Below are 27,498 nucleotides of genomic sequence, written 5' to 3'. Positions count from 1 at the left end.
AGATGCGACACTCTTAGTTAGCAGCTAGTTTTTTTATGTTTATGACAAAATTCACAACTGGTAGAACATGTTTATCCTTAACTTAGTTAGTCGCTAGTTTTAGATACAAATAAAATCTTAGATGGTACAATTGCATCGTCGTCTCATTGCTAGTAGAACTGGCCGTAAGGCCCCACTGGTTGCATCGCCTGTTGCATGCCCGTAGATGTGGACGCGATAACAGGGACAGGTCCGGTGGCGGAGGAGTCTGGCAGGATCATGGCAACGGCGGTTGTAGTGGGCGGACCACTTGTTACCGGCGGATCACCGTGGAACCAGTTGACTAATTCATGGTGAGAGCTTTGTACGCTCTTCCGTTGGTCTGCAATCAGGTTTTCGGAGTATTTTAGATGATTGGCATAAGCATCCTTTTCATGTTGTACATCCTTGGACATTCTATGCAAATCTTTTAGGATAGCCGAGCCCCAAAGCTGGACATGGATATCGGGTATCTTGCTGGCCAGTTGCATGGCCGGTGTCACCATGTTCATGCTCTCCTTGGAGTTGCCGATGCTGAGGAATACGTGCGAGAGCAGGACCAACGAGCAGCTGGTCAGCCGGTTCAGGTCCTCAGCATTGGCCATTTTCAAGGTCTCGCGCAGAAAGCGTCTAAAAAGAGAAATGATGGATTAGGTATTTTTGAGAAAGATAAATGACATCCAACTAACTTGGCCTCGTGGAAGCTGTTCTTGTGGAAGGCGTGCAGTCCCTGGACGTAGTAAAACCCGCCCATTAGCGCTTGACTGCTGTAGGTGTTGGTATTTTCTGAGGAGACGGCGTCGAGGATTTGCTTGAGGTCCGTGTCGCGCTTAGTGCGCAGGTATATGATCGCCAGGTTGAGGTTCGCAAACAGCTTCAGGTCTCGTTCGTTGGTTTCGCTCACACACACCAGGAACTGGCGTTCGGCATGCTCGAAGAAGCTAGTGGACATAGAATACAGCCCGATGAGGCAGTGCAGCTGGGCGGAGTGGCGTCGTAGAAGGCTGCGCTGTGGAGCCGCAAGGCACACGTCTCTCGCGGCCGCTATCTCTCGGATGGCCAGTTCACGATTTCCCATTACCATCCGGCACATGACGATATGTTCCAGCAGGATCACCTTGAACACGGAGAGAATTGGCTTGTCTTCCTGCTGTTTTAGTTTTTCGATTTGGGTTAGCGCCTTTTCCGTGTACTTTTGCGCCTTGTCCATATAACCGGCCATCATGGAGTGCGACACGGTCACCAAGTAGACCAGGACATACAGCTGCTCCTTCGGAAGCCACACGAACATCTCTAGCTGGTTCGCTCCGAATATGGCTTCGTCCGTGGGCCAATTGGGAGCCATTATCGTTTGGATGGACATTTGAAGCTGTTTGAGGCTGGGTTTTACTGTCTTCACCTGACCCAGAGCCAGGTAATAGCACACCTGAAGGACTAAAAAAAACACCTTGAGGTACTCCTTTTGGTGCGGATTAGGGATGTTGTTGTCGATAATCTGGCCGGCGGAATTGAGCAGGGCGAGCACATCATTTGTCTTGCGCTCGATCATGAGTATCATGGCGCGTGAGAGAAGGAACAGCACCTTCAGGTACGTGGCGCCCGCCTCGTCAGCACTTTCCGCTCCGACCGCCAGTAGCTCGGAGGCCAATGAGTATTCGCGGTCGCTGGCATGGATCTGGGCTAGTTGAAGCAACAGTTTACAGTGCCAGTAGACGTTGTGCTGGGATAACTCAACTGCGCGACGGAGCATCGCCTTGGCCTGGTTCGAGTTCTGGTCCGTTTGAAGATGTAGCTGAGCAAGAAGGGAGGCGGTATCGAACTTCACATCAAAGTTGGCCAAAGGTTCCGATATGCTCCACGCCTTCTCCAGATGATGGCGCGCCAGGTCTATGTTTTGCGTGTAAGCCATCAGGATCTGGCCCATTTGTAGATGTGTCCGCGCCTCAACCTTTGAGGGCGGCATGAACGTGAAGAGCGCCTGGAGACACTGGATGCACTTCTTAATGTTCGGCGGCTGCGATGTGCGGAAGTATTCCGCTAGACCGAGCAGCGATATGTAGCAGGCGTCTTGCGAGGCCGCTGCCGTCGTGCTCGTCGATGCGCTCATATTTGACCAATATTATGTTTGTTTATCGCTAAATTCTCCTCTGTTTTGTTGTCAATTTCGCGACGGACGGTGGTGGTGGCTGCCAGTGTTGGACAACTCGGACTAGTGGTGGTACAAGCTCTTTAAAATATCACGGTCTCATCGACACTGATTTTCCAGTTATTTGGAATTATTTTATATTTTATTTTTAAATAAAGTTGAAAATAATAATTTTAATTTTTATTCAAAAAAATAAGCAAAATCAAATTTTAGTATTTATTAAATTTTAGTATTTAGTATTTTTATTTTTAAATTTGGCACAATTTATCGGTTATCGATTATAGAATGTTCTCCTAAGTCAGTCGGATTTGAGCTTATTTAAAATATTTCTGCGATTTATTTGAGTTTCCTTTTGAGAATTTTAAATAGGTTTAAGATTAAAGATTTTTAAATTTGTAACATTTATAAATATTTTTTTATTTATTATATAAATTTTGTTGTGGTTTTTGTTCTATTCTATTGAAGAGCTATTCTAACATTGTGAGTATAATATATAATAACATTGTGAGTATGAAAATAATATAAATATTACTGATAACCAAAGTACGTTTATATGTACATATAATATTTAAGAAACATCGTTTTTTATACCCTTGCAGAGGGTATTATAATTTTGTCCAAAAGTGTGCAACGCAGTGAAGGAGACATCTCCGACCCTATAAAGTATATATATTCTTGATCAGGATCACCTCCTGAGTTGGTATGAGCATGTCCGTCTGTTTCTACGCGAACTAGTCTCTCAGTTTTAAAGCTATCGTCTTGGAACTTTGCACACACCCTTCTTTCTTTTGCACGCAGTATATAAGTCGGAACGACCGGATTCGGCCGACTATATCCTGTAGCTGCCATATAACTGATTGATCGGAAATGGTATAACTTTAGTGTTTTTAAAGTTAGAGAGTTCAAATTTGACATGAGTGCTATGTTTGGCAAACTAATACGACATGCCAAATTTCGTAAGGATCGGCTGACTATATCCTATAGCTGGCATATAACTGAACGATCGGAAATGGTTTTTGGTTGAAATACCAACTTTGGTATTTTTGAAGATAGAAGCTTGAGACTTTTTTTAGATTTTGTATTGTAATAAATTGGATTATATATTCATATTCCCATAAGGATCGGCCAACTATATCCGATGTTTGCGATATATATCCATTTTAACTGCAAGGGTATATAAACTTCGGCTCCGCCCGAAGTTAGCTTTCCTTTCTTGTTTTAGATTTCGTATTGTAATAAATTGGATTATATATTCATATTCCCATAAGGATCGGCCAACTATATCCGATGTTTGCTATATATATCCGGTTTTAACTGCAAGGGTATATAAACTTCGGCTCCGCCCGAAAATAGCTTTCCTTTCTTGTTTTTCTTAAAATTAAAAAATAATAATTATTTTCGCCTAAAAATATAATTTAATTTATAATTGTGGGCTGTTTATTCAATTTTTGACTGCTTTTCTCCTTGGACCACGGATTTAGGTACAATTTTGTGTAAATATTTTAATTGTACATAAGGAAATCGAAATTTAAATATTTATGACATTCTTATCAGTGACTGTTATGAGGAAAGGAAAGCTAAGTTTGAAAGGAGCCGAAGTTTGTATACCCTTGCAGTTAAGATTGGATATGTGTATACTTCAATATCGGATTTTGTTGGCCGATTCTCATGAAATTAGTATTTTCTATTCCCAGCTTTCCTATCTTCAAAAGTTTTTCGAAAGTTGGGTCATTTTCGAACGTTCAGCTATATGACAGTCATAGAATATACGGGAAAAACGGAGTGGATGCGTCAACTCTGACAGTCGATCTCTAATCACTTGCAGGGACATGAATTTTATAAATAAATAAATGTCGATGTGATTCTAGGCACGTAGCTTATTTTCACGGCTAAATGAAATTATAAAAAACGAAATATGAAACTCCAGACTTCTAGACTAAAGAAGTGGACACTGACCCTCAAATTTAGGATGCCTAGACATAAAATCTAATTTCTGAAGTCATAAAACATAGGTACATTCAATGGAACAAATACACTAGTCTTTAAGAGTAAAAAAATAAAGGGTGTAATTAACCTGGTTAGTCTGAGCCTGAGAGATTAATTCAGACACAGACCCAACGACGCCCAGACGGACATGCTCATATCAACTCAAAATTATAATGTGCTCTGTAAGGTTTTTACGCTCTGCATGTCATGCAGGGTTTTTTTTCGTTGTTCTTAGAAAGCTTTAATCTTTTTATAATTCCAAGAAAAGCTTGGGTTTAATCACAAAATATGTTTATATATTTATGTTCCATATACATTTAAATTCATTGCAGAGCTAGCCTTCTCGGAGTTCATACGTCTTTCGATTCGAATAAAAATGTATTTCCTTGGACTTTCTTTGTTCGCGCTCCTTCCGGCCTTGGTCCTGTCCCATCTCTGCGATGTGAAATCAGACAATGCCTTCCTCAAAAAACGGTCATTTCTGCACGAGGGAGAGCGAAAATTTGCTGTTTCATTGCTTAAAGAAGTCTACGATTCAACGCCGAACCAAAATGTATTCATCTCACCCTATAGCGTCTACAATGCACTGCTTCTGGCCTACTACGGATCGGCTGGAACAACGCAGAACGAACTGGTCTCTACTCTATCGCTAGACTGGGCAGACTCCAAGGAGATGGTGCGCTCCGTCTATATGCTTCAAAAGTGGGTCGATAAAAAGATGACATTAAAGGGAGCCCTGGAGTTCTCATCAGTGGACCGCGTATTTTTGTCTCAAAATCTGGAAACGCACAAGTGCTTTGAGGATCGACTGGGTAATGATATAATAAAAAAGGATTTTGAGCAAAATGCAGGACAGGCTCTAAAGGATATTAACGATTGGATTGCCAACGTAACTCGTAATCACATCCGCGACGTGCTGACCAGCCAGGAAATTAACTCACGCACCCAAGTTGTTCTCGCCAATGCTGCCTTCTTCAAAGGCCAGTGGGTCAGCCAGTTTAAAACGGAGAATACCATTTCGAAACCCTTCTTCACTGCCTCTAACTCCTCCTCAATGGTTCCTATGATGCAGCAAAAGGGCACATTTAAGATAGGAGCCGATAGCGCACTAGATGCCCACATCCTCCAACTACCCTTCAGAACGTCCCAAACTTCGGAAACCGAGTCCGACGTCTCCATGGTTATTGTGCTGCCGTCTTTCAAGGAAAACGCCATTCCCGAATTGTTGTCAAAATTGAACTCTAACAGCCTGGAATCGGCGCTCAAGAGGTCCATTGGCCAGGAGGTCGAGATTTCCATTCCCAAATTCGAATTCAAAAGGCAGACCTCACTTAAACCTGTAAGTATTACTCTTCATACTCTGATAAAAATACTTAAAATTTCTTTCTCAACACCCTGATTAGATGCTTTCCAAGATGGGGATAAATTCGATATTTGACCAACGTGCAAACTTTTCTGAGCTGACTCCAGACCATATATTTTTCGATAATGCCCTGCACGTGGCCAAGATTAAGGTAGACGAGGAGGGTAGCACCGCCGCGGCAGTCACCGTCTTGGTTTCCTTCAGATCGGCCAGGAACGACCCATTTAAATTCGAGTGCAATCATCCATTCGCATTCTTCATCTACAATACAAAGTCAAAGACGATCCTCTTCTCCGGAGTGTATGCCGAGCCTATTCCGGCGGAGCAGTAGTCGAACCAGATATCATATTTTTTGTAACTTGTTTTTCATTTGAATTGATCTTTATTTAAACTTAATTTTCGAATACACAAAATAAAAATTACAATGAAATTATATTTATTTTAGGTTTTTCAAAATTGAAAAATAGAAAAAAAACCGTTACCGTAAAAGTTTTTAAAATTAGCCCAGCTTGCCCACACCCAGTGTTTCAAAACACCACAGTTTTCGTTAAGTTACCGTTCGTTAAGATTAGATCAGGTGCTTGGCGGACATCGTAAGTTATCGATATTAAAGCTGCGCTTGGATATATTTTGGTCGCTTGCCGGAACGATTCAGTCAAAAGTTAAGGCCGCAACAAAACGGTCGTGTGCTCGGTTTAACATTTTTTAACAAGTTTCGGTGCCAGTTTAAGCCTCCACTTGACGAAGGTATTCCCCAACGATTTTTCAGTGTTTGTCAAGTGTTTGCCCCCATTTGTTCAACTCCCCCGAAGCTCCCACAATCACTCCACGACTATTAAAGCGTTGACTATTTCTGCAATACGAATCAGCATATCGGTGTGTATACAATATAAAAGATTGCATACACACCAATAAACATGATATGTATATTAGTCGTACGCAATTGAAATGGGGCAATTAATGTATAGTTATTGTAAATAACTATAATTTTGTTGTTGCCTTGTTTGTATTAGATGTATTTTTATACACGAATTTAAGGCAAGGCCAATAGATAATTCTACTAAAAACATTCAAAGCTCATTAATTGATTAGTGCAGTTTTTTTTAAACACTTTTTAAACAATTATTATAGAAGAAAGAAACAAAAAACAAGCTATACCGCAAAGTTTTTATATGTAAAACCGCGCTCAAGTACTTTAAATTCAATAATTTATGACTTCTAATAAACCGCAGAGTGTTTGTCAATTATTTCTGACACGCCATTAATCCAAGTTCAATGCAGCTCAAAATAAGCCGACTGTTAGCTTCCTAGCAATTAAAAGAGCTCGTTGATTGTTCAATATCTCTGGATTTCCCCAAAAAAAAAAAACAAATAACTGCGCATGCGCAAAGATCCCCCATACAAACAGAGCTTACGGGTCTATGGGTTAAAAAAATAAAATAAAAATAAAATGACAACAAAAGAAACCAATTACAAAATTGCCAATACAGGGTCAACAATTGAGCATACGCAGTGCCGTTTATGAATCACAAACTATATAGCGATGTCTGCCGGTGCTAACCGGTTGCTGGTTGTTGGAAATGTTAATTTTGGGTTTTTTGTTATATTTTTTATTTTTACACGAAGCGTTTTTCATTGCTGCTGCTGCTGTTGCAGTCACGCAATCGCAAAAAGCGTCATCGCTCAGCTGGCTTAAAAGCTGGAATTGGAGCTACTATCATACATATAGTCAAGATAAAGCTCTTGGATCGGTGGAGGGTCTTTCATGCCTCACTGGATGCACATACCCAGGTGGCATACAGGTAACAGGCCATTATGCGAATTTTGGTCGAGTGCAGAGCGGCGGCAAACTTTCTCTTTTTTTTTTTTTTTTTTTTGTCAGAGATGTTGCAATTGAGCTCCAAGATAACTGACGATTCGATGGACTGGAAAAGCTTTCGGGGTGAATCAGCCCAAAGCGGCTTAAACTGCGTAACCAAGCAAATTTAAATAACCATTTTGTTGTTTGTAGATCTATGATTATGTTCAAGGTCTCTTTCACCCGAAGTGCTAAAATGGTTTTTACCCAATCACCAAAAAAACCATCTTCCAAATATGATTAAAAGGAAAACCCCTCAAATATTTTTTAGGAAACATATAATAAATCTTTCCCGTTAAATATAAAACAGTTGGGAAAAACATTAAGTTTATGAGATTGATTTATGTTGACGAATGTCCTAATCTCATTCGAAAGTATTTCAGTATTATTCTTACTAATTGCCCTATTGTGCAATAGAACTCAGTGATTTATTCAGTTCAACGAGTAGAATTTTAAGTAGATGCCTCACCAAATGAGCTTAAATAATGTCTATTAAATGGTCCTCCCTAATAACTCCCTTAATTAGGGGTTTTCCACTAAACTACAGCTTGTATTCATGCGCTGGCAGTAATTTTCTGTCACAATTTAAATGGATTGCCGGAAAAAACACAGTGGATGCGTCAACTCTGTCCGTCAATCTCTAATCATTTGCAGAGACATGAACTTTTTAAAAAAATTTGGAATCACATGTGATTCTAGACACGTAGCTTATGTATATACATTTTTATATTATATTTACGTATGTATATACTTAAATAATGTGGAATAAAGATAAGGGGACCCAAAATTAAATAAAATAATTCTGAATATCAAAGACGTCATGTCAAGATTACCATCCAAACTTAAAAGTTCTTAATATTCTTCAGATTTCCAAGTCACAAAATGCATACTTTGAGCGTATCCCTACTGGTGCTTCTTCCGGCCATCGCCCTGGCTGGTCTCTGCGATGTGGAACCGAATCCCAGCTTCCTGGAGAAGCGTGTTCAACTATACCAGGGACAACAAAACTTTGCAGTGTCAATGCTGGATGTGATCCGTAAGAGCACGCCGAACGAGAACGTCTTCTTCTCACCATACAGCACGTACCATGCCCTGCTCCTGGCTTACTTCGGTTCTTCCGGGGAAACAGAGAAGCAACTGGCCAAGGTGCTCCATCTGGACTGGGCCGAGTCCAAGGAAGTAGTGCGCAGTGCCTACATTCTGGAGAAGAAGAACCGCGAGACCCGATCCCTCAAGATGCCACTGGAATTCGCATCTGCGGACCGCATCTTCTTTGCCCAGGACCTGCCGCTGACCCACTGCATCGAAACGCGCCTGGCCAAGGAGATCGTGAAGATGGACTTCCAGAACAAGCCTGAGGAGTCGCGCAAGGAGATCAACGACTGGATCGCCAATGTGACCCACAACCAAATCCGCGACATGCTCAGCGCCGATGAAATTACTCCTCTCACCAGGTTAACCCTCGCCAATGCTGCCTACTTGAAGGGTCAATGGGTTAGCCAGTTCAAGGTGGAGAAGACCGCTCCGATGCCCTTCTACACATCCGCCTCGAACTTCTCCCTGGTGCCGATGATGCAGCAGAAGGGAACCTTCCTTCTGAACACGGACGAGCAGTTGCGGGCCCATGTGCTCCAGCTTCCCTACCGCACAGTCTTCGAGTCGCAGGAGAATCCGGACAGCGATCCCGATGAGAAATCCGACATCTCCATGGTGATTATCCTGCCGCCATTCAACAGCAACTCTCTAGAGGATGTGCTCTCCCGCCTGAATGCCGACACTCTTGAGCAATCCTTGAATCAGGCCATGCCCCGCGAGATCGAAGTGTCGCTGCCCAAGTTTGAGTTCGAACAGCGCCTGGAACTGGTGCCAGTAAGTACCTGAGGAAGCCTTGCTTTAGTTATACCCCTAACGCACTTCTCTCTTTTAGATCCTCGCCAAAATGGGAGCAACTAAGATCTTCGACCCCTCCGTGGCCACCTTCGACGACTTGACCTCGGAAAAGGTCACCATTGGTGACGCCAAGCATGTGGCCAAGATCAAGGTGGATGAGGAGGGCAGCACCGCCTCGGCGGCCACTGTTCTGTTCACCTACCGATCGGCCCGGCCCGTGGAGCCGGCCAAGTTCGAGGCCAACCACCCGTTCCTGTTCGTCATCTATGATCGCCAGTCCAAGTCGATCCTCTTCACGGGCATCTATCGTGATCCCAAGACCGCGAAGTAAACTATAACCAGGGCAGTCCTGCTCTTGAATTAACTTAACCAAATTTTTCTTGACTGTAAGCGACAATGTAAACTCCTTAATATACTTTTACGAAAATAAATTATGTCCTTAATAAACTAAAGAAAACTAGAAATCTTTGTTTTGCTCACTTTACTAAGTTTTTCATACAAAAATCATAAATACTCATAAATCTTTAGTTTTAATTTGTGTGTTTTTTTTAAGTAAACATTGCTACGTAAACAAAAATATGCAAATAAGGATGTGGGATACTGAGGAGAGGTTGTCAGCTCGGAGGAGCTTCAGCACGCATATGTACAACAAACATCTTTAATACTTAACACGAAACGGAAGTTATATAAATCAAATAAAGGCAAACAAATCGAACAAATGAATTCATTGTTTTGTTTTGAGTGTTTTTTAACTAAATGTGTAATGTCATGGCCCAGGCGAAAAGTACTGAAGGCACTTTTGTTTGGTTGTTTTGGCAAGCAAGCTAAGTTAATAATATGAAACTACTTCAGTGTTGGCTTAGGCAATACAATCCTCTTAGCCGTGCCAGCGTTGCTCCTCAAAAAATGGGAAAAAGGGTGGTCTTTAAAGATTAACTAAACTAGATCTTCAATTAATGTGGGGTCGTCAACGGGCAAATCTCGCATTAAAATTCCATGGCTTGCTTCTTTTATTTACAAGTCGTCCGGTGGCATGGCGATTTCATAGATGGCAAAGCCAATGAATACAATGCCACCAACAATGGTGACAGTGCGAACGGAGATTTTGGAAGCCACAAGACGACCTCCGATCACAGCCAGGCCAGTGCAGATGCAGTGGCCAATAACACCGCCTGAGATTACTCCAAAGATGTCCTGAAAAACACAAAACAATGAGTATAATGGCAGGTTGGGGTGTTTTTAAAGATATCTTACCTTACTGGCGGCAAGAATAATGGTGGTTATTTGGGAGCGATCACCCCACTCGGCCAGGAAGGTCATCGTGAAGGCCTGGGCAAAGATTCGCATGGTAAAGTAGGTGGCACCACGGCGCTGGGGACGGCGCCGACCGCTCTCCGCATCGTTCACCAGCGCAGCATTCACATCACGGTCCAGCTGAAAAAGAAAACAAATTGTTAGAAATTGTTAGCAATATAGGGAGTTTCAAAAATTGGGATGATAATGTGCGCAAACAAAGGATAAATAGCAAATAAAAAATCGACATTGAGATACTTTTGAACAGGAGACAATTTATAAAAATTATCCTGTTTGATAAAACCAAAATAAAAAGCAGAAAACGATCACTTCAAACAACATGCAGAGAGAGAAACAATGGGTGAGATAATGGGTGCGCCAAACAGATGAAGGTGGAACAGGTAACCAAGCCCAGTGGGCACAAAACCCAATGACTTATGAGTAAAAAAATATATAAATTATAAAAAATAATGTCATGGTTTGATGTTCTGTGTGTGTTGTGACTGTTTTTTGGGCAAAAAGCACGTGAAACGATGATGATAAGCGAACAACAACATTTAACAGTTGCCAGTTATTGGATTAGTGAACCCAAGCCTCGATTTAGGTTCGGATTAGGTTTCCCGGAATTCGAATTGATAAAATTTATGTTTATGTTTGTAATAAAAATTATGTTTGTTTTGCTAAAAATACTACAAGATTTCCTAATCAAAACAATTCTCAGAAATAACATAAAACCGTGCTCTTATCAACTTGAATTTCGGAAACGTAATAGAACACAAAATAGGAGGCTGGGCTGCTTGATTAATCTTTTAGTTGATTCTGTGGCCTAACCCGAGCTTTGAGGGAGCCATTTGCCGGTCCGGTGGTGAGATCACCATTCAGGCTGCCATTCAGACTGTGCATGCTATCGTGTCCGGCCAGCGGAGCCCTGGGCTCCGGTACGCCTCCAACGGACGGATGATCGGTGGGATGGCCAGCCAGCTGGACATCGACGGTGTTGAGGGAGGCGGCAATGGAGTTGGTGGTTTGTTCGGTCTGGTTCGATGAGGCCGCCGAATGGGCGGGACTGCCGTGGAAGGTCTTCATCTTCAGCTGCTCCACAATACGGCCGTCCTTGAGGAAGACCTCCGATTCGTGGGGGTCGTGGTCGGCACCCTCATCGTTGTCAGTTTTATCACAGCTATTTCGCTTACTACTATTATTGTTAAGGTTGTTGTTGCGTTGCTTTCGCTGGCGATGTTGCATGTCGGAATCTCCGTTGTTGGCAGTTCCAGCTCCGGTGGAGATCGAGCCACGGCCGTGGATGAGCGCCTGTTCGCTGGCATCCTCCTTGTCCGAGTTGCTGTTCTTCCGCTTGGCGTCAGAATCCTCGTACTTTCCGTTGGCCTTGCGCATCAACTGCGTTCCGAACGACCAATACAATTCAAGATCAGAATGGGCATTGTTCAAATATACGTTGTTTGGTAGGTAACATTTTCGGGTACAACGTTAAATCAATATTTAAATTTCGTTTTTGCATAAAGAAATAAACAATTAAAAATTTGGCATTAGCTAGTGATTGATTTGCAGAAATTTTGGTTTTTGATTAATATTCGGGTGAAGTTGTTTCATTTTTTTTTTGGCATAAAAGCTGTTCCATATCGCATAGTTTAGTACGAAATTTCGTTGGTCAGAGGTCAGAAACTCTTCAAGAACACGTTTGTTGTTGAAAATGCGCAAATTTTCGTGCAATTAGTCACATACGCTTGGATGGGTGTGTGTTTATGTGAATTTTAAATGTTTCAAATAAAATCAAATCGAAATAAAATAAATCACAAGCTGAAACTGAGAATGTGTATTCGCGCTTTTCGCCCTTTTGTCGATCGAGCTGGATTGTTTAGGGCTATTATTTTGTAGGCTATTAAAAAAATCGTCATTAGCATGCAATTTAGGTATAATTACAATTATGAAAAGCTTTGGGTTAGTGTTTGTTTTGTTATTATCGTTCTCGCCAGTCGTGTAAATAAAGCAAAGTAATGGGTTTACACCTCAAGTATAGAACTGGAAAACCAAAGCATGCCATATGAAGTGATCGCTTTGGCCGTATATCATATTATTTGGAAATTTTCAGAACATTTCGCCAGTCGTTAGGTTTTAAAAATATTTAAAAAAATATACAATACCAAGCATAGCTATTAACAAAAGCATAAAAATAACTAATAAATATACAATTGCAAAACTACTTTGGATATACAAAAACTACGGAAACATAGAAGACTACTATAGGGTTTATAGTACATATATAGATCCCACACAGGATCACTCACCTCATCCTCGCGCTTGCGCAGATCAGTCTGAACCTCTTCGAGTTCCTCTTGAGCATCGGTTGGTTTCATTTTGTAGCCATCGTACAGCATTTTCAAACCGAATATTAAAAATAATGCAGTTGAGATATAATACGTATAAATCTGTGGATAAAAAGTGCATTTATAGAACTGACATTTTAGCAAGAAAAATTTGAAACACACCTTAGGAATAAAGTTAGCTGCCATGCCGAATACGCATGAGAGTACCGTCATTAGGGCCAAGGCGGCAATGGCTCCGCCAAAGACAATCAAACGCGGATGGCGCATGGCCATTATGGCAGCTATAAAGAAAGTCTTATCGCCTAGCTCTGTTAACAGGATAACAGAGATCGATGCGGTGAACGCATCGATAAAGTTTCCCTTGGTTTTCTGCCGGTCCGCTGATTCATTTGCTTTTTCATCTAAAGAGCTCAAGTCCGTTGGCCTGTTCAAGTCTCCCTGCACCTCCAAGTTCTGCAAATTAAAATAACTATTAGTTTCTTGTCTGATTATGTGCTTTAATGACTTACACTTTGTATGCCGGATTGGATCACCGCATTATCTTCACTATCCGGCTGTGATTCCGCCGCACAGATTGTGCCAAATGTGAGCACCACCATGAGGGCCAGCGCCATGTGCCATTTAGCGGATCGCTTCAGGTATACATTGTGTCTGGTCGTTTGCCAGAAGTAGGATTGGTTTTGTGACATCTTCGTGCTGTCTTTGGGTGGGAACTGTTGCTCCTCTAGGCCTGCCTCATGCAACTGTCCGTTTCTCTTCCGGTTAAGAATCTGTTCTATAAACGTTTACGTGTCCGTTGCCCTCGACTGGCTGCAAAGAAATGAACTGGAGTAGATCAGATTCTCGTTCACATGGCTAGGTACACTTATAAAGCCCCAATGTTTATGGCTAATCGGGCAACAAGTGTTCTCCATGGCATTATTTGTACAAGGCAAACAGAAAATTGCCCATGTCTGTGTTTGGCCAAGTCAAAACTGGGCTCGGTTCCGGGGCCAAGGAGCTGAAGCGGGTGAACCGCTGCCCAGATAAGAACGCACTGCGTCAAGTGTCGTCTGATATGGTCAATCAAAGTCGCTACTCTCGGCTCAGTTTGGAACCCCACAGCCCCAGTTGCCGAAATTAAATACAAATATATATATTTTTGATCGCACGACCATTCGATACGTCAGAGGCAAAAGCACTTCAGCCCATCGATTAGATAATAGCCCGAGAAATGTTTGCGAATGAATGGGATTTCACCCGGAATACTATATGCTCTTCTGGGGTCTCCCTTGGTCTATTTAGTGGTTTTATCTGGAAGAGTCGGAAGGGGCTATGTGGTTTTAAATATTTGTTTATTTTTATATTTTATTTAAATCGCAGTTTGCTATCTTTGAATTTAACCCACAAGCCCAGTTGCTTACTGAGATGATATGCAAACTAAGTGGTTGGAAAAAGATTATTCTAATATTTATAAAGCACATATTTATAAATAATTTCTTGAGACGTTAGAAATAGCATTTAATTAATAAGTAATTTTAATAAATGTCTTCTCTAATAAAAGTATACATCATAACTATTCTTTAACTTTATAGTTTAATTAAGGAACTCTTAAAGATAGTGTATAAAAAAAAAGAACACATGTATACGTGACCAAAGAATCGTAAAAAATTGAATATGTAATCGACTGCTATATCTGTTATAGCGTACCATATCTTTAAAAAGTTATGACTTGGTAGCCCAATTGTATTCCTTTGATATTTTTTAAAAGACCGGTCAGTTATGTGCGATTTTCCTTTCATATCAGCAACAGAAGATGCTTAAATATTTTACTAGATGATTAAAAATTCGTTTTTATCGCAGATGAGGATATTGCTGAGTCAAGTAAGCTCCGCAAATAAAAGAGGGGATCTTTTTGTTGGCAGATGTGACAAAAAAAAAATGATTCAACTTTGTTTATAAAATTCTAGGGTATTTTTTCAATGAGTCGGTCCTTTCCATTCACCATCCATAGTGTTCATCTGTGTTCTTTACTGTTCTGAGACTGTTTGTTTTTGTATTTTATATTTATTTTCCACTCAGAATTAACGTCACTGAGTGTCGGAAAGCAAAGTGGATATTTTCTCAATAAATTGGAAAAAAAATAAAGAAATAGCAGTCAACGGCGAGGAGGGTGGGAGGAAAAGGAAAGAGGAGCCAGCCAAGGCTCCTATTATGTAAACATATGGTCTGGGAGAACTATCAGAGCTAACGTATTCCATTACTGTAAACAACGTGCTCGTCTAGGGGACACTGATAAGAAGCGTCTTCTCCTGTAATTAACGGCTTTACAATTCAGTTAAAGTTAATTAAAGCTCCCTTTCAGCCAGCTTCCACAACATGGTCAATAATAATTATTTAATTCCTATATATACAATATTTCCAGTTCCATTAAATTGAATTCAAATTACAAACAAACCCCATACACACGCAAAGAATCAAGTTGATTGCTCTGCGAAAAAAAAAAACAAAATAGCAACAAAAATAAACGGGTCGAGAACAGGCAGATAAATCAATTGCCTAGGGTATATGTAGCAGCAGAAATCATATTCATTTATGGCCACATACGTATGTTGTAATGGTCTTGTTTTCGAATGGGTTTGGCATTGATTTTTGTTTCCCCTTCTATTTTTTGTTGCGAATTTCTATTTTTGTAATTTTCACAAAACAATAACTACAACATTAAACGCATTTTGCGGCTAAATCGTTGGAGCCTAACTAACGCTTTAGTGAAATGGTGGTCCCAAGGTGAACGGTGTTATTGTTTAATTAATTTATTTAATTGCTGCCATTATGAACATTGTTTCATTGAGTTTCACTTTGAATTTTAATTAGTAATTGGCGGCTGTAACCCGCCAAATCTTAGCCCGTCAGTTGAGCATCACTGGTGGCAAACACTTTGCCGCTGACGACAGCAAAAATGAGAATGATTCGGTCAGTAACTGAATTGGAAAGGATTTTCACTTTGCACACTTCAATTTCGGTGCTTTTGGGATGACTCATTCGCTGCGTATTGACTTATAATTAAATTAACCGCTCTCTAGGAGCAGCACCACAAAAACACGTCCTTACGTTTCGAGAACAACTTTGAAAATCGTTATCGTTATCGTGAGTGTTGTGAAACATCAACAAAATTGATAGTGATGTGGGGATTGAGGGATTTGAGCAGCTGTTCGTCAGATCAGTTTAAAAAAAAAAGATAAATATCTTAAACCTTATTTGAATTAGTTAGTTAATCTTAAAAATTAATTTGGAAAATAATTTTTTTACCAAATGTCTCTAAGAAAGTAGAATCCAACCTCTTCCAGAATCCACTTCCACAATCTAAACGTCAACATTTTCACATTGAGAATAACAAATAAATGACATTTTGTGACATTTTAATAAACAAACTTTTACATAAATTAAGTTTTTACTTGAAAATTCGACAAAAGTAAAAAAAAACGTTGAGTTGAGCGTTATCCGATATAAGCCACCGTTAGTCAGTCTCGATAAGAGTCGGCGGATTTGCTCATCTCTATTAACTATAAAATTCCTTTTTTGCCTGTCGGGCGGATTTTGGATTGACTGGCTTAAAGATTATAGGGAATACAGAGCTAGCAATGAAATGACAGTGCCAAGATGTCGATTTCAAAATTATTCGTGAAAGTCTTCAACGAGGACATTTTCGAGCAGGTCGAACAGGACAACCTCTATTCGGACTTGGACGATGACTTGGAAGGAGCCAACTGTTCCACGGTGCCGGATCCGAAGCCCACCAGGCTCGAGGACCTTTCAGTGACCAAGTAAGTGCCTCTATATTCTGTCTTTTGATATACAGTATACAGGATTCTCCTCTCTAGGCAGATGGTCATTGTGCGGGCATGGCTCGACGACAAGTTTCAGGCAATCCAGACAGACAGCAACGAAGAAATCCGGCGTTTGTACACCGAAACCGAGAGCCGTATTGGTCCGGATCTGACCATATTCGATGTGGACTACACGACTACGGTGCGGGTGTCCTCGGATCGTCTGGCCCTGCGCTCCCAAGGAAGCTTTAATACAGTTAGGGCTAATTGCTGCGTGTACGGCGGCCGCTGGATGTATGAGGTAATCGCTTTAAATGGGAGTGGGTGTCGAAGTGGGGATGGGGTGGCTTCTGATTGACCAGCGGTCAATGACTCGCCCTAAGGAGTGTGGGTTGCACGTGCGTACTGAAACTCGTTCCTTTTTTTTCTTCAGATTCACCTCCACACCAAGGGCGTCATGCAGATAGGCTGGGCCTCTAATTCCTGTCAGTTTAACGAGAACAGCGGCGTAGGGGACACCAAGTGTAGTTATGGCTACGACGGCAGTAAGCAACAGATCTGGCATATATCCACCAAGAAGTAAGTAGTCAAAGGTTGACTCCTCAAAAAAAAAAATAATGTTTGGATTTACAGGTATGGAGACAAGTGGCAGATAGGCGACGTCATAGGCGTGACCCTCGATGTGGAGAAGGAACATATAGAGTATTTCCGCAATGGTCGTTCGATGGGAATTGCCTTCAACAAGCTGGAGAAGGGTCCGGGCATTACCTTTTTCGCCGCCATATCGTTAGGCTATACTCAGGGCATCGAAGCAAACTTTGGCAATCGTCCCTTCATGTATCCAGTGCAGGGCTTCCAGCCGCTAATGGCCCGGCCCATTCTGAAGCTCCGACGGGCCAATCTAATTATGAACTATCTCTTCAACCTGGCTGCCATATTCTCCAAGTACAACGCCCAGAACGCGGGGCAAAGTACCGATCAAACGGAGGCTCGAGTTTCTACCAAAAAGACTGTGTACTGCATATTTGCTACACTATTGATAGAGAAGTTTACCAATGAAATATTCGATCCCTACATCATTGAGGACGTTCTGCTGAAACGGATTTCGAGCATGACCAATCTGGCTGCTGAAAAGGATAATTCAAACAGTGTGCTGCAGGGTCTCCTTGCGCTCTTTTGGAACTACATGGAGGGCGACGAAGTCAAGTTTGTGCTACGCAAACTAGTGAACGCGCTTCTGGGTACTTTTACGCATACGATTCAGGGATTGGACTATGAGAAGCACCGACAAGCCCTAGGTATGCTCCACTGCCTATGCCTCCATGAGCAGACTCGCAAGTACCTGCTGGAGGGAAAACTCTTCAAGAAGCATTGGTAAGTAATTGATTTAATTTTTATAAAAATATATTAAAGAAAGCTATTTTTTCTCACTTTAGTCTCGCTTTTTTCCTTTACATTCATCCGTTGGAATTTTATATTATGGAGGAGCTGTTGCCCGACAGCATGGCCTGGACGGAGGGCATCGATGGGCCCAAAGACAAGTATCTGAGTGTGGTTGACAAAGTGCGCAAGGTAACGGAGCCCCTGCACGCGGCCCAAAAGGATTTCCTTTCCACTCTTCTGATCAACACGGATGGCACCAAGGAAAGTCCCTCGAGTCGTGCTATTTTTCTAACCAAAATGCGGCGTTATGTGATTGATCTCAGCATGGAACAAAGAGTGGGTTTCAATTACTTCTATAAGTTTTCTTTTTAAATATGATAACTTTTCTTTTGCAGCCCTTTCACGCCTTCTTTTTCATGCAGTCGAGCATTCAACATCCTTTGGATGCCCCTGTGGCCCTCGCCTTCGTCTCTATTCTAATCGATCAGGCGCGAACAATGTTTAAGGAGGAAATGCCCAGTCGGCATGTGGAAGTGAACAGTGATTTTTTCATTGACGGATCCTTTGACTATATGCACTTTGACCGTGTTGGAGGCGTACTGTCTCATTTGAGAAAGGTTCATCGGGCAGACATTGATCAACGTCTGGGGCCCGTGCGTACACAACAGATCTATGACGATGATCGCCAGAATATGAGGGTCAACGAAGTGGGTAAGTATTTTATTTTAGAGTAAAATATCAGAAAATAATATCCTCAAACATAGATACTACTCTATATCTGTTAGGTGAAAATATAAATAATGTTCAAGTGGTGGGACACACTCAGGGTGCCAACAATACCACCTATACACACTTTTTGAACCCACGACCCAGTGGGTCAACTGACTCGGCTCCTGGAAATGTAGACATGGAGGCCAGTCTCTGTGAAATCCTGGATCTGTGCATTATTTTCTATTATTCAGCGGGGCACAAGTATATCGTCAAAATAGCTGCGGTGAGAGATGAAATAGCTGCCTTAAACGAAGTGCTCAAGGAAACAAAATTCTACCGAGAGGATATAGAGCGCAAACTGGTGGCCCTGGAGCAGCATGCGAATGTTTGCATGAACGAGAACCATCAGCATGTAATGGGTGAGCTGCGATCCAAGTTTAGCCAGCGGCAGAATGTCTTTGCGGTACGTTATTAAAATCTATACTCTTTATCATGGATTTTATCTAACTCCCAACTCAATTTCAGACTCGGTCTATATCATTGGCGAGAAAACAAGTTTGGCTAAGAGGAGTGGCCTTAAATGGACATAGAAGGTTCCTCCTTATTTGGCTTTTGGAACGCATGTTGCGTACACTGACGGTATTGAAGATGCTATTTTACTTATTTGACTATTTTAAAGAATTTTATTCATTTAGACTGCTTCAAGTACGGGTTCCTTATTCTCCTTTGTACCTGAGGTGTATGTGAATACACTGCCCATTTTACTGGACGCCGTCATGGACTTCTCCCACCACGACTTAAGGGCCCAATTTGAGGGTTCGGATGCAGAGTGTGCTGTGAATGCTGCTGCGGAATTTCTAGGCCTTCATTCTGCTGATCCTCGCATCGTTCTGGCTTCATGCAAGGACTCCCTACTGCAAGCCTTGGGAACACTCACCTGCCACAAGTCCGGAGTGCGAGCTTTGGAACGAACCTCAAAGAGATCGCAAACTTCCTTGGTGCGAGCCTTATTGCGCCCCTATGAGAATAGAGCCTGGGGTCAGAGTAACTGGCTTCTACTCCGTTTTTGGATGGGAGAGGGCTACGCTTATAAGGACTCCCGTCAGCCCTTCGTTTGGCAAGGTGGATCGCTGCCACTTCATCAGGGATTGTGTAGGAGTCGCTCCAGAAACGAGACACATACGGGGCTGCTTCACAACGTTGCCCCAGCCAATCCATCCAAGCATTTTCAGCGTCTGATCGGATCCAAGCTAATAGAGGATGAGCCTTTTGCCACCGCCTTTCTCAACTCCGTTTTAAGTCAGTTGAACTGGGCTTTCTCAGAGTTTATTTTACTGCTGCAGGAGGTAGGTTGTGTACTCTCCGAACTACTATGTCTTTATAAAAGTTACTTTTTAGATCCAAAACACTGCACAGAGGCAGGAGAACACTCTGTTTGAGCCCAAGCAGCTTAAGATCTGCTCCATGTGCTTCGAATTGACGGTCTCACTGATGCGATGTCTCGAGCTGATCATCTCAGTGGCTCCTGAGATTCTCACGGATGCTTCCCGTCCCAACAGCGATCTTCTGCTGAACCGCATTTGCCAATTAATCAGCCAAGTGCTCTCCCGGGTGACAGTGCCTCCTGGGTGTTTCCAGTTTGTGGTGGATATGTGCTCAGCAGACCTGAATGCGGTTACCCACTATCCGATTATTACTGCAGCTTTGGGTATTCTCCTGGCGCTAATGCAGGAGGAGATGGAGAACGACATGACACCGCAGATTGTTACCCGTGTATCGCGCGCTTTTCTTACCGATCCAAGCTTTCAGTTTGCCACCCTTGAGTTTGCCTTGGGAGAGATACGAACGCCACTGCTGGAGCAGAAGAACATCCCAAGGGGTAACTTTGACCCGTCAGCCAGGCCACACATAGATCCTTTGACAAACGACGTGAGGGTGCCGTTGCCAAACAATTCGAAGCGCATTCGAGCCGATCCACCCATTTTGAAGTTTGCTTTGAGTGATTGTAAGTTATTGGAAGCTTAAAGTATCTCTGAAACTATGAACTCAAATCTATTCCACAGTTCCCTCCCATGTGTCGGGCGATGAGATCGACAATGTGCGCCGCTTAATCGAGAGTCTACGGGTGAAGCAGACCCTTCTTTCGGACATAACACTGCCATCGGAGGACTCCCTGTGTCCGATCTGCTGTGCCAAGCCCATCACTGCTGTTTTCACGCCATGCAAACATCAGTCGTGCAGCGATTGCATCATGCAGCACATGATGAACTCTAAGGTGTGTTTCTATTGCAAGACCACCATTCACACAATAGAAACACTGGACGGAACTCTGATTTATTCCAACGACGAGGTAGTACAGACGCCCCTGGCCGAGAGAATCTGATCAGGGTCACCCACCGACAGCAATCGGGAAAGCATTTTCCGAGAGCCCAACCAAGTCTAGTCACTCTAAAAGACAAAAACTCCTACGCTTACAGTGTATGCAAGTTCACGCATATATATTTATATATATTAAATTGTGTTGTTTCGTAAAGTTTTTATTTAAGTTTAACGCGCTTGCCGTAATTAGTTTAGATGTGATATGCCGGTAACAAGCCTAAATTAAGGATGGAACAGGTTCCGAATAAAAGTATGTTAGGTAGAACAAATCTACGATCTCCATGTGTGCACATAATAATCTCAATTCAGTTTGCCATATTAAAGAAATCTTTATCCTTCCTATTGTCAAAACTGCATTTAATTTAAAAGAGCCACCAACTGCTCACAGACTATTTAAAAATGAACAAATTAAAAGCATTTATTTAAAATCGTCTATTGTACTTCAAAAAATGTATTTGTTTTCTTAAAAATTAAAGGGATAGTATATGAAATAATAAGTCTTTTACTCTGGATAGTTTATATAAGAAGAACTGAGGAATTGCATAAAAATAGCTTTTCTTTATGTTCTTGAAACATTTTATTTAATAGGCGTGTTCACAGAAAGTCTACTTCTTAAACATTTAACTACTACAAATATATTTAGAGTTTTATAGTACATTAATGTATACATATATCATATTTTTTTTTATAAACAACGCGGTATATCTTTGCGAGCAAACTTGCCTCAGGTGGTTTCATGAAAGTGTGTGGAAAAGCCATAGTTTGGTTCGTTTTCATTTATTTTTGTGAAATTTTGTTTCGTTCTTGTATTGTCATATTTAGAGGTCAAGAAATTTGAAATCTTTTGATCAGAGTTCGGTTAAATATACACATAAATACATAAATAGTGTCAACAGTTTATACAGTTTAGTTTCTTAGCATATTTTGGACATTTATTTGCCGAATTTTAAAGCCCTGTTTTGACTAGCTATAGTTTCTGGATTTACTTGGGGGTATACATAAAATACATTTAGGTACATCTTTTATCTATTCTATAAGCTATGAGATTCAACAACTATCTAAATTCTAATAATTGCCGACTAGTTAATCACGACACCATTAAGCACGCGCGAACATTGAGCAGAATCCGAGTCAGTTGTACATGATATGGATGTGAATAGTGGGTTTGGATTAAGGGATTGCAAGGAATCCTTTAAAGAATCCTACAGGCATTTGAGTGCATCCGGTGCGAGTGACGCCCATTTCCATGGCTAAAGCCACCGCAGCACTGATGAGTGATTCCCCCACGTGGGGAGTGCTGGAAACTCTGGCTATTGGTCAGCTTGGGTTCGTGATGGCACCTGGGGGCGTGGCTATGGCTGAGGGGGAATCAAGAAATGAAGTTTTTTGATTTATAAATTTATTGAAAATATGGAAAACTTACCCATGACTGCATAGGCCAGAATCTGAGATGGAGCTGGGCATCAGCTGTTGAGGAGGTGGTGGCAAGAAGAGCGGGCACCCACCGGCTGCCAAGTCTCCACCTCCACCATCGTGGCCAAAAATGGCCAGACGCATATTGGCCGCTTTGACTGCAGACTGAGACTCCACCTCGTGCACCTCCTCGATCATCTTGTCCAGCTTTTCCATGGCCTTCGTTTGCTTGGCCGCCAGGAAGGCTTTTCGTGCTGCCTTCGACATGGAATGTGGCCTATTTGGGTAAGAAAAGGGTTAATAAATAAAGCTTTTAATTGATCTACGTTATTCAGATCCCGAAACTCACCTGGCAGGTGCCGAATGAGATCTGTGAGGTGGCGGTGAGTGTAGTGAAATGGATGTTACCGAATCCTTGGAGCCTGGCCGATTATTACCACTGTTACTGGTACTAGCCTGGACCACTTGCATCGACTGTGTGGACTGGGGCGGCGACTTGGAGCGCATGGGACACACCCGAACCGCACTGGTAATGGGAGCTGTGGTTGCATCCATGCTGCTGCTGTTGGAAAAGGAAATTTTTCTAATCAGATTTAAGAGATAACTGCCATGACTGCTCCCTAGGAAACTCACTTGAGCTTGGCCGTCTTCTCGCGATCCAAGGATGCACTGCTGCAGGTCGCTGTCTCTCGGGCTGGAGCGGTGGATGGCGGTGTCATCTGGTCCATGGCGGCCAGTTCCTCCGGTGTAAACTTATCCGGATTACTTGGCCTCGGCTTAGGGGGAGCACTCCCAATCCGGAATGGGGGCGTTGGGCTGAAACCACAGACGGGTGTATGGTTGTTGTTATTGTTGGCCAGCGAGCTGCGTGAGATCTGCAGATCTTCGAGAAATTCCTCAGTGTCCAGTATGAGGGAACCAAAAATATCCGATGGCGAACGCATAAAAACATGACCCGTAGAATTGGATCGCGATTCACGACGTTTCTCTTGATCCGCGAAGCCAGCATTGCTCTTCACGGGGGAATTGGCAATGCTGCGGCGAGCCACGTCCTTGAAGGTTACTGGTGAGTAGATACGACTTCCGCGGTCATCTGTAGCTCCAGCGGCGGAAGGTGCACCAGCTACTCCCGACGAAACTGCCCCCGCTGCCGTTCCTGACCCTGTAACCTGATGGTGCGCCATGTGAGTAGCTGCAGCCAGAGTATTGGTGGCAGTGAGCACCACTCCCGACATGCTGGCAGATGGAGTCACTATATCCACTGGTGGAACCACAGGGACGGGAGCTGGAACAGGAGCTGGTGTTGGAGCCGCAACAGTGACAGGAATGGGAGCGGCACCTGCAATTGCCACTGCCACACTTACTGGCACTGGAATCAGTGGAGAGACTGGCTTGGTAACCGGCGGCGGCATTATAGCCTTGGCTGCGGAGGCAGGCGGAGCCGGAGACAATGGATGTATTTGAAGAGCGGCGGTCAGTTGCAGCGGCAGCCTGTTTTCGCGCTCCTCCAACCAATAAGTGGCCATAGTCCCTTTTCCCTTTACATCGATCTCCCCACGTTCGAGGATCTTGTAGCTTGGTCCAATGAGAATCTTTGTGGATTCGGAGATGTGCACCTTCATGGCAATGCTAGTGGACTCCATCCGCGAAGCTGTGTTCACGGTATCACCAAAAAGACAGTAGCGGGGCATTTTCAAGCCCACAATTCCAGCAACCACGGCTCCAGAATGGACTCCCACACCTGCAGAAGATAAACTAATAAATTAGTCACAGCGCAGCTATCCGATTCTCTGAAAAATCCGATTCTTAAGCGGAATACATTAAGATTCCGGAGGATCCCCTTCAAAATGTAGAAAATGCATGGGGGACTCAATATGACCCACCTCGAAGGCTATATCTTTGCCAAAAATCATCCGATTCTTAAGCGGAATACCTTAAATGATTTCTAGACCGAATCTCCACCAATCTGCATAAAAATCCCACAACAAAATATTTTTTAGATTTTTTGTCAAATTTTCTGGAGGATCCCCTTCAAAATGTGGGAAATGCATGGGAGACTCAATATGACCCACATCGATGGCTATATCTTTACCAAGAATCATCCGATTCGTGAGAGGAATACCTTAAACGATTTCTAGAATGATTCTCCACCAATCTGCATAAAAATCCCACAACAAAATATTTTTTAGATTTTTCGTCAAATTTTCTGGAGGATCCCCTTCAAAATGTGGGAAATGAATGGGAGACTCAATATGACCCACATCTATGGCTATATCTTTCCCAAAAATCATCCGATTCTTGAGGGGAATACCTTTAACGATTTATAGAATGATTCTCCATCAATCTGCATAAAAATCCCACAACAAAATATTTTTTAGATTTTTCGTCAAATTTTCTGGAGGATCCCCTTCTAAATGTGGGAAATGCATGGGAGACTCAATATGACCCACATCGATGGCTATATCTTTACCAAAAATCATCCGATTCTTGAGAGGAATACCTTAAATGATTTGTAGTTAAATTTCCACCAATCTGCATCATAATTTAAAAAGAAAATAGTTTATATATATTTTATTACATTTTCAGCGGGGCTCTCAAATTGTGAAAATGGGTGGCCCTCTTCATGTCTATATTGTGAGGAATTCTTTAACTTATAGTTTAAACTTTAACCTTTTTAGTTTAGACTATACATTCTTTAGCAGAATATATGGTTGTTTAGACAACTATATATTATTTTTATAACTTACGTATCCTTAAGTGCTGCCCGGTGGAAGGATCTTTCAGATCGGTGATGGCATCGACCATATCCAGGGCCATATCACAGACTCGTTCGGCGTGGTTGGCATCCTTGTCGGGTGCCCCAGCCACAACCATGTAGGCGTCACCAATTGTCTCCACCTTGTAGACAGAGTTCCGTTCCGTTAGCTTGTCGAAAATAGAGTACATGGCATTCAGCATAGACACTACTTCCATGGGAGTAATTCGACTGCAAATCTCCGTAAAGGTAACGATGTCAGAGAAAAGGATCGAAACGCTGTCAAACATCTACTCGAAAAATAATGTAATTGTTCTGTAGTTAAAGATTAAATATCTCATAGATCTTATCGTACCTCACAGGTGTCTATGGGATTTTCCCCGCGTCTAAGTCGGTCTGCCACTTGTTTGGGTATCATCTGATATAGCAGCTCATCGGTTCGACGCATTTCTTCATCCAACTAAGATAGAGAGGCTTTAGGAACTCTTCATGATTTTGGTTTAACTTTCTTACCAATCTCATGGATTCCTCCAACTTCTTAGACTTTTGCTGCTCCTGATCAAGGGCCAACTTTAATTCCACCGATTGTTGCGTTCCCGCCAACATTAAATCTCGGCTAAAGTCGTGCATGGACAGATCGTTGATGTAGAGACCAGTGGTTATTAGAGAAGTCAAGTCCGGCATGACTGGCGTGCCCAGAAACATGATCATGCGCCAATTTTCCATATAAACCATTTGACCTTAAAACTCAGAATATAGAAAGGGAATAATAACTCATTTAAATGACTCTACCTTTTAATCTCAATGATTTCTCGGGTTCGCTTCCATCATCATGAAGAAGTAAGTCCTCGCTTTGGGCATCCAGTCTCTCAGTGACTGGATCCACAGTGACCAGTTCAAAAATATTATTGGTACGGTTGAGAATCTAATGTTTAAAAATGGATTAAAACCAAGAACTATGCCCCAAGGGAACCTACTTACAGTCTGAAACTTAAAGGCTATCAGAGGCCGCACTAAATCGAACCAGGCTGTTATTTTCTTTCCCAGAAGTTCCGGCAATATCACCATGAGAGAGTTACCAATACTGCGCACGATCATGTCAGCTCTAGAGTCAGGAAAATTAATAAATATAGTTTTTAGAAGAAAATCGAGGAAACTCACCCAAATACAATACAGAAGGGGAAGATCTCGAACAACACATGAGCGCTGATGGGCAGGTGCTTTTCCTCGCGGGTCATTGCCAGAGAGGCCAACGTGAATGCCCGATTATCGAAGGTCAACTGAAAGGTTACATGGACAGTATCGAATAGGATCTCCTCCCGCACCAGCTCGATGTGCATCTCCTTGTGGTAGAAGTAACGTGCCACCTCACGGATCTGACCCATCGTGTAGTAGACAAACCCACGCCGCTTGGAGCGATAGTGCAGGGTCAGACCCTGTTTCGTTTCATTTTCGCAAATGAAGCTGGGAGCCCGCATCCGCGGGTACGAGAACTTTAGGTACTCATGCAGGTTGTCCAGGCCGTTAAGGAAGTCGCGCATGTGACGACCCAAGACGGACAGAACGCGATCATATCCATACTGACCGACAAAGCCTACAAAATAGACGCCCATCTGGTCCATGAAATCTCTTTCCGAGACGCCCAAGACCTATAAAAATGATAAAATTATATTTTAAATGGATGTCGAGATAGCTTCAAAGGCAATAAAAATATTATGTTATTGTCCTTCAGACATAAGCCGAAATAATTCCAACAAAGCCCACACTTCGTATGAGTTATGCCCATAAAACGTTGATTGTATTTATTGCTCATACGCAGCGTTAACCATTTTTATAAAAACATATCCAATACCCACCTGTTGCGCCTTTTTGGCCAACTTCTGGAGCAAGTTCTCCGGATAAACCTGGTGCACACTGAAGGAGGGCGAATCGATGCCAGCCTGCCGTCGGATGTCCTCCCATTTCTCCTCGCCATACACGGACTTGATGTACTCGGAGAGGTTCTCCAACAGCAATCCGTACATCTTGAAGCTGGGGGAGTAGCTTCCTTATGCTTCACTCGGCTGACATTGATGGTTGGACCTATTAATTGAAACAGGAATCGATTGATGGACACTCTTGACTTGGTAGAAAATAATTAAGCAAGCCGGAA

At 42.4% G+C, this 27,498-nt stretch overlaps 6 protein-coding genes across 11 annotated transcripts in view; 3 read left to right on the top strand and 3 right to left on the bottom strand.

Moving 5' to 3' along the window:
- Window positions 1-13: 13 nt before the first annotated feature.
- On the bottom strand, window positions 14-2,283 carry Mau2 (Mau2 sister chromatid cohesion factor). The gene is made up of 2 exons (XM_017248125.3): window positions 708-2,283; window positions 14-648 (listed from the first exon to the last, which is right to left on the bottom strand). The coding sequence occupies exons 1-2, from the start codon at window positions 2,123-2,125 to the stop codon at window positions 150-152; spliced, it is 1,917 nt and encodes a 638-aa protein (XP_017103614.1). The 5' UTR covers window positions 2,126-2,283; the 3' UTR covers window positions 14-149.
- A 176-nt stretch (window positions 2,284-2,459) lies between these two features.
- Window positions 2,460-5,948, top strand: LOC108129299 (serine protease inhibitor 88Ea-like). The gene is made up of 3 exons (XM_017247261.3): window positions 2,460-2,644; window positions 4,483-5,489; window positions 5,554-5,948. The coding sequence occupies exons 2-3, from the start codon at window positions 4,527-4,529 to the stop codon at window positions 5,842-5,844; spliced, it is 1,254 nt and encodes a 417-aa protein (XP_017102750.3). The 5' UTR covers window positions 2,460-2,644; window positions 4,483-4,526; the 3' UTR covers window positions 5,845-5,948.
- Window positions 5,949-6,106: 158 nt separating this feature from the next.
- Spn88Ea (Serpin 88Ea) lies at window positions 6,107-9,718 on the top strand. Of its 2 annotated transcripts, none has more exons than XM_070280743.1 (3): window positions 6,107-6,260; window positions 8,238-9,240; window positions 9,299-9,718. In XM_070280743.1, exons 2-3 carry the CDS (start codon window positions 8,254-8,256, stop codon window positions 9,590-9,592), a joined length of 1,281 nt encoding a protein of 426 aa, XP_070136844.1. In that variant the 5' UTR covers window positions 6,107-6,260; window positions 8,238-8,253; the 3' UTR covers window positions 9,593-9,718. The 2 variants fall into 2 exon arrangements, with proteins under 2 accessions (XP_070136844.1, XP_070136845.1); XM_070280744.1 differs by lacking the exon at window positions 6,107-6,260 and adding an exon at window positions 6,269-6,389.
- Window positions 9,719-9,727: 9 nt separating this feature from the next.
- LOC108129517 (putative divalent cation/proton antiporter TMEM165) lies at window positions 9,728-16,048 on the bottom strand. Of its 2 annotated transcripts, XM_017247523.3 has the most exons (7): window positions 15,990-16,048; window positions 13,409-13,709; window positions 13,062-13,352; window positions 12,861-13,001; window positions 11,386-11,952; window positions 10,516-10,695; window positions 9,728-10,455 (listed from the first exon to the last, which is right to left on the bottom strand). In XM_017247523.3, exons 2-7 carry the CDS (start codon window positions 13,586-13,588, stop codon window positions 10,276-10,278), a joined length of 1,539 nt encoding a protein of 512 aa, XP_017103012.2. In that variant the 5' UTR covers window positions 13,589-13,709; window positions 15,990-16,048; the 3' UTR covers window positions 9,728-10,275. The 2 variants fall into 2 exon arrangements, with proteins under 2 accessions (XP_017103012.2, XP_017103014.1); XM_017247525.3 differs by lacking the exon at window positions 11,386-11,952 and having other exon boundaries at window positions 15,990-16,039.
- A 209-nt stretch (window positions 16,049-16,257) lies between these two features.
- On the top strand, window positions 16,258-21,350 carry Kpc1 (Kip1 ubiquitination-promoting complex subunit 1). 2 transcript variants are annotated; one of them, XM_017247515.3, is made up of 11 exons: window positions 16,258-16,702; window positions 16,760-17,006; window positions 17,139-17,284; window positions 17,339-18,079; window positions 18,142-18,424; window positions 18,484-18,799; window positions 18,874-19,262; window positions 19,325-19,438; window positions 19,495-20,145; window positions 20,198-20,804; window positions 20,863-21,350. In XM_017247515.3, exons 1-11 carry the CDS (start codon window positions 16,539-16,541, stop codon window positions 21,180-21,182), a joined length of 3,978 nt encoding a protein of 1,325 aa, XP_017103004.2. In that variant the 5' UTR covers window positions 16,258-16,538; the 3' UTR covers window positions 21,183-21,350. The 2 variants fall into 2 exon arrangements, with proteins under 2 accessions (XP_017103004.2, XP_017103003.2); XM_017247514.3 differs by having other exon boundaries at window positions 16,259-16,702; window positions 18,853-19,262.
- Window positions 21,351-21,771: 421 nt separating this feature from the next.
- The window catches only part of Gyc88E (Guanylyl cyclase at 88E), a 37,485-nt gene continuing 31,758 nt past the window's right edge, over window positions 21,772-27,498 (bottom strand). For 2 of the 3 annotated variants that reach the window (XM_017247516.3, XM_017247517.3), the window contains 11 exons: window positions 27,203-27,428; window positions 26,508-26,995; window positions 26,328-26,451; window positions 26,139-26,271; window positions 25,860-26,086; window positions 25,702-25,806; window positions 25,339-25,636; window positions 23,225-24,332; window positions 22,941-23,174; window positions 22,602-22,868; window positions 21,772-22,536 (listed from right to left, as the gene is read on the bottom strand). In XM_017247516.3, the coding sequence (XP_017103005.2) occupies window positions 22,371-22,536; window positions 22,602-22,868; window positions 22,941-23,174; window positions 23,225-24,332; window positions 25,339-25,636; window positions 25,702-25,806; window positions 25,860-26,086; window positions 26,139-26,271; window positions 26,328-26,451; window positions 26,508-26,995; window positions 27,203-27,370 (3,318 nt within the window). In that variant the 5' untranslated portion in view covers window positions 27,371-27,428 and the 3' untranslated portion in view covers window positions 21,772-22,370. The remainder of the gene's footprint in view (window positions 22,537-22,601; window positions 22,869-22,940; window positions 23,175-23,224; window positions 24,333-25,338; window positions 25,637-25,701; window positions 25,807-25,859; window positions 26,087-26,138; window positions 26,272-26,327; window positions 26,452-26,507; window positions 26,996-27,202; window positions 27,429-27,498) is intronic. The other variant, XM_017247520.3, reaches the window with a different exon arrangement.

This window comes from Drosophila bipectinata, chromosome 3R (assembly GCF_030179905.1).
Source record: "Drosophila bipectinata strain 14024-0381.07 chromosome 3R, DbipHiC1v2, whole genome shotgun sequence".
NCBI classification, from domain to species: domain Eukaryota; kingdom Metazoa; phylum Arthropoda; class Insecta; order Diptera; family Drosophilidae; genus Drosophila; species Drosophila bipectinata.
This window is presented reverse-complemented; position numbering and strand designations above follow the sequence as displayed.

What these genes read in the sequence shown, in the direction of transcription:
- Mau2 (XM_017248125.3), bottom strand. Translation starts at nt 2,125, where the DNA reads ATGAGCGCATCGACGAGCACGACGGCAGCGGCCTCGCAAGACGCCTGC. An exon ending in AACAGCTTCCACGAGGCCAA is followed by an intron (nt 649 to 707) that starts GTTAGTTGGATG and finishes TTCTCTTTTTAG; the next exon opens with ACGCTTTCTGCGCGAGACCT.
- Kpc1 (XM_017247514.3), top strand. Translation starts at nt 16,539, where the DNA reads ATGTCGATTTCAAAATTATTCGTGAAAGTCTTCAACGAGGACATTTTC. An exon ending in GCATGTTGCGTACACTGACG is followed by an intron (nt 19,439 to 19,494) that starts GTATTGAAGATG and finishes TTATTCATTTAG; the next exon opens with ACTGCTTCAAGTACGGGTTC. An exon ending in TTATTTTACTGCTGCAGGAG is followed by an intron (nt 20,146 to 20,197) that starts GTAGGTTGTGTA and finishes GTTACTTTTTAG; the next exon opens with ATCCAAAACACTGCACAGAG.
- LOC108129517 (XM_017247523.3), bottom strand. Translation starts at nt 13,588, where the DNA reads ATGTCACAAAACCAATCCTACTTCTGGCAAACGACCAGACACAATGTA. An exon ending in TCCAATCCGGCATACAAAGT is followed by an intron (nt 13,353 to 13,408) that starts GTAAGTCATTAA and finishes TTTAATTTGCAG; the next exon opens with AACTTGGAGGTGCAGGGAGA. An exon ending in TTATTCTTGCCGCCAGTAAG is followed by an intron (nt 10,456 to 10,515) that starts GTAAGATATCTT and finishes TGTGTTTTTCAG; the next exon opens with GACATCTTTGGAGTAATCTC.
- Spn88Ea (XM_070280743.1), top strand. Translation starts at nt 8,254, where the DNA reads ATGCATACTTTGAGCGTATCCCTACTGGTGCTTCTTCCGGCCATCGCC. An exon ending in AGCGCCTGGAACTGGTGCCA is followed by an intron (nt 9,241 to 9,298) that starts GTAAGTACCTGA and finishes TCTCTCTTTTAG; the next exon opens with ATCCTCGCCAAAATGGGAGC.
- LOC108129299 (XM_017247261.3), top strand. Translation starts at nt 4,527, where the DNA reads ATGTATTTCCTTGGACTTTCTTTGTTCGCGCTCCTTCCGGCCTTGGTC. An exon ending in GGCAGACCTCACTTAAACCT is followed by an intron (nt 5,490 to 5,553) that starts GTAAGTATTACT and finishes CACCCTGATTAG; the next exon opens with ATGCTTTCCAAGATGGGGAT.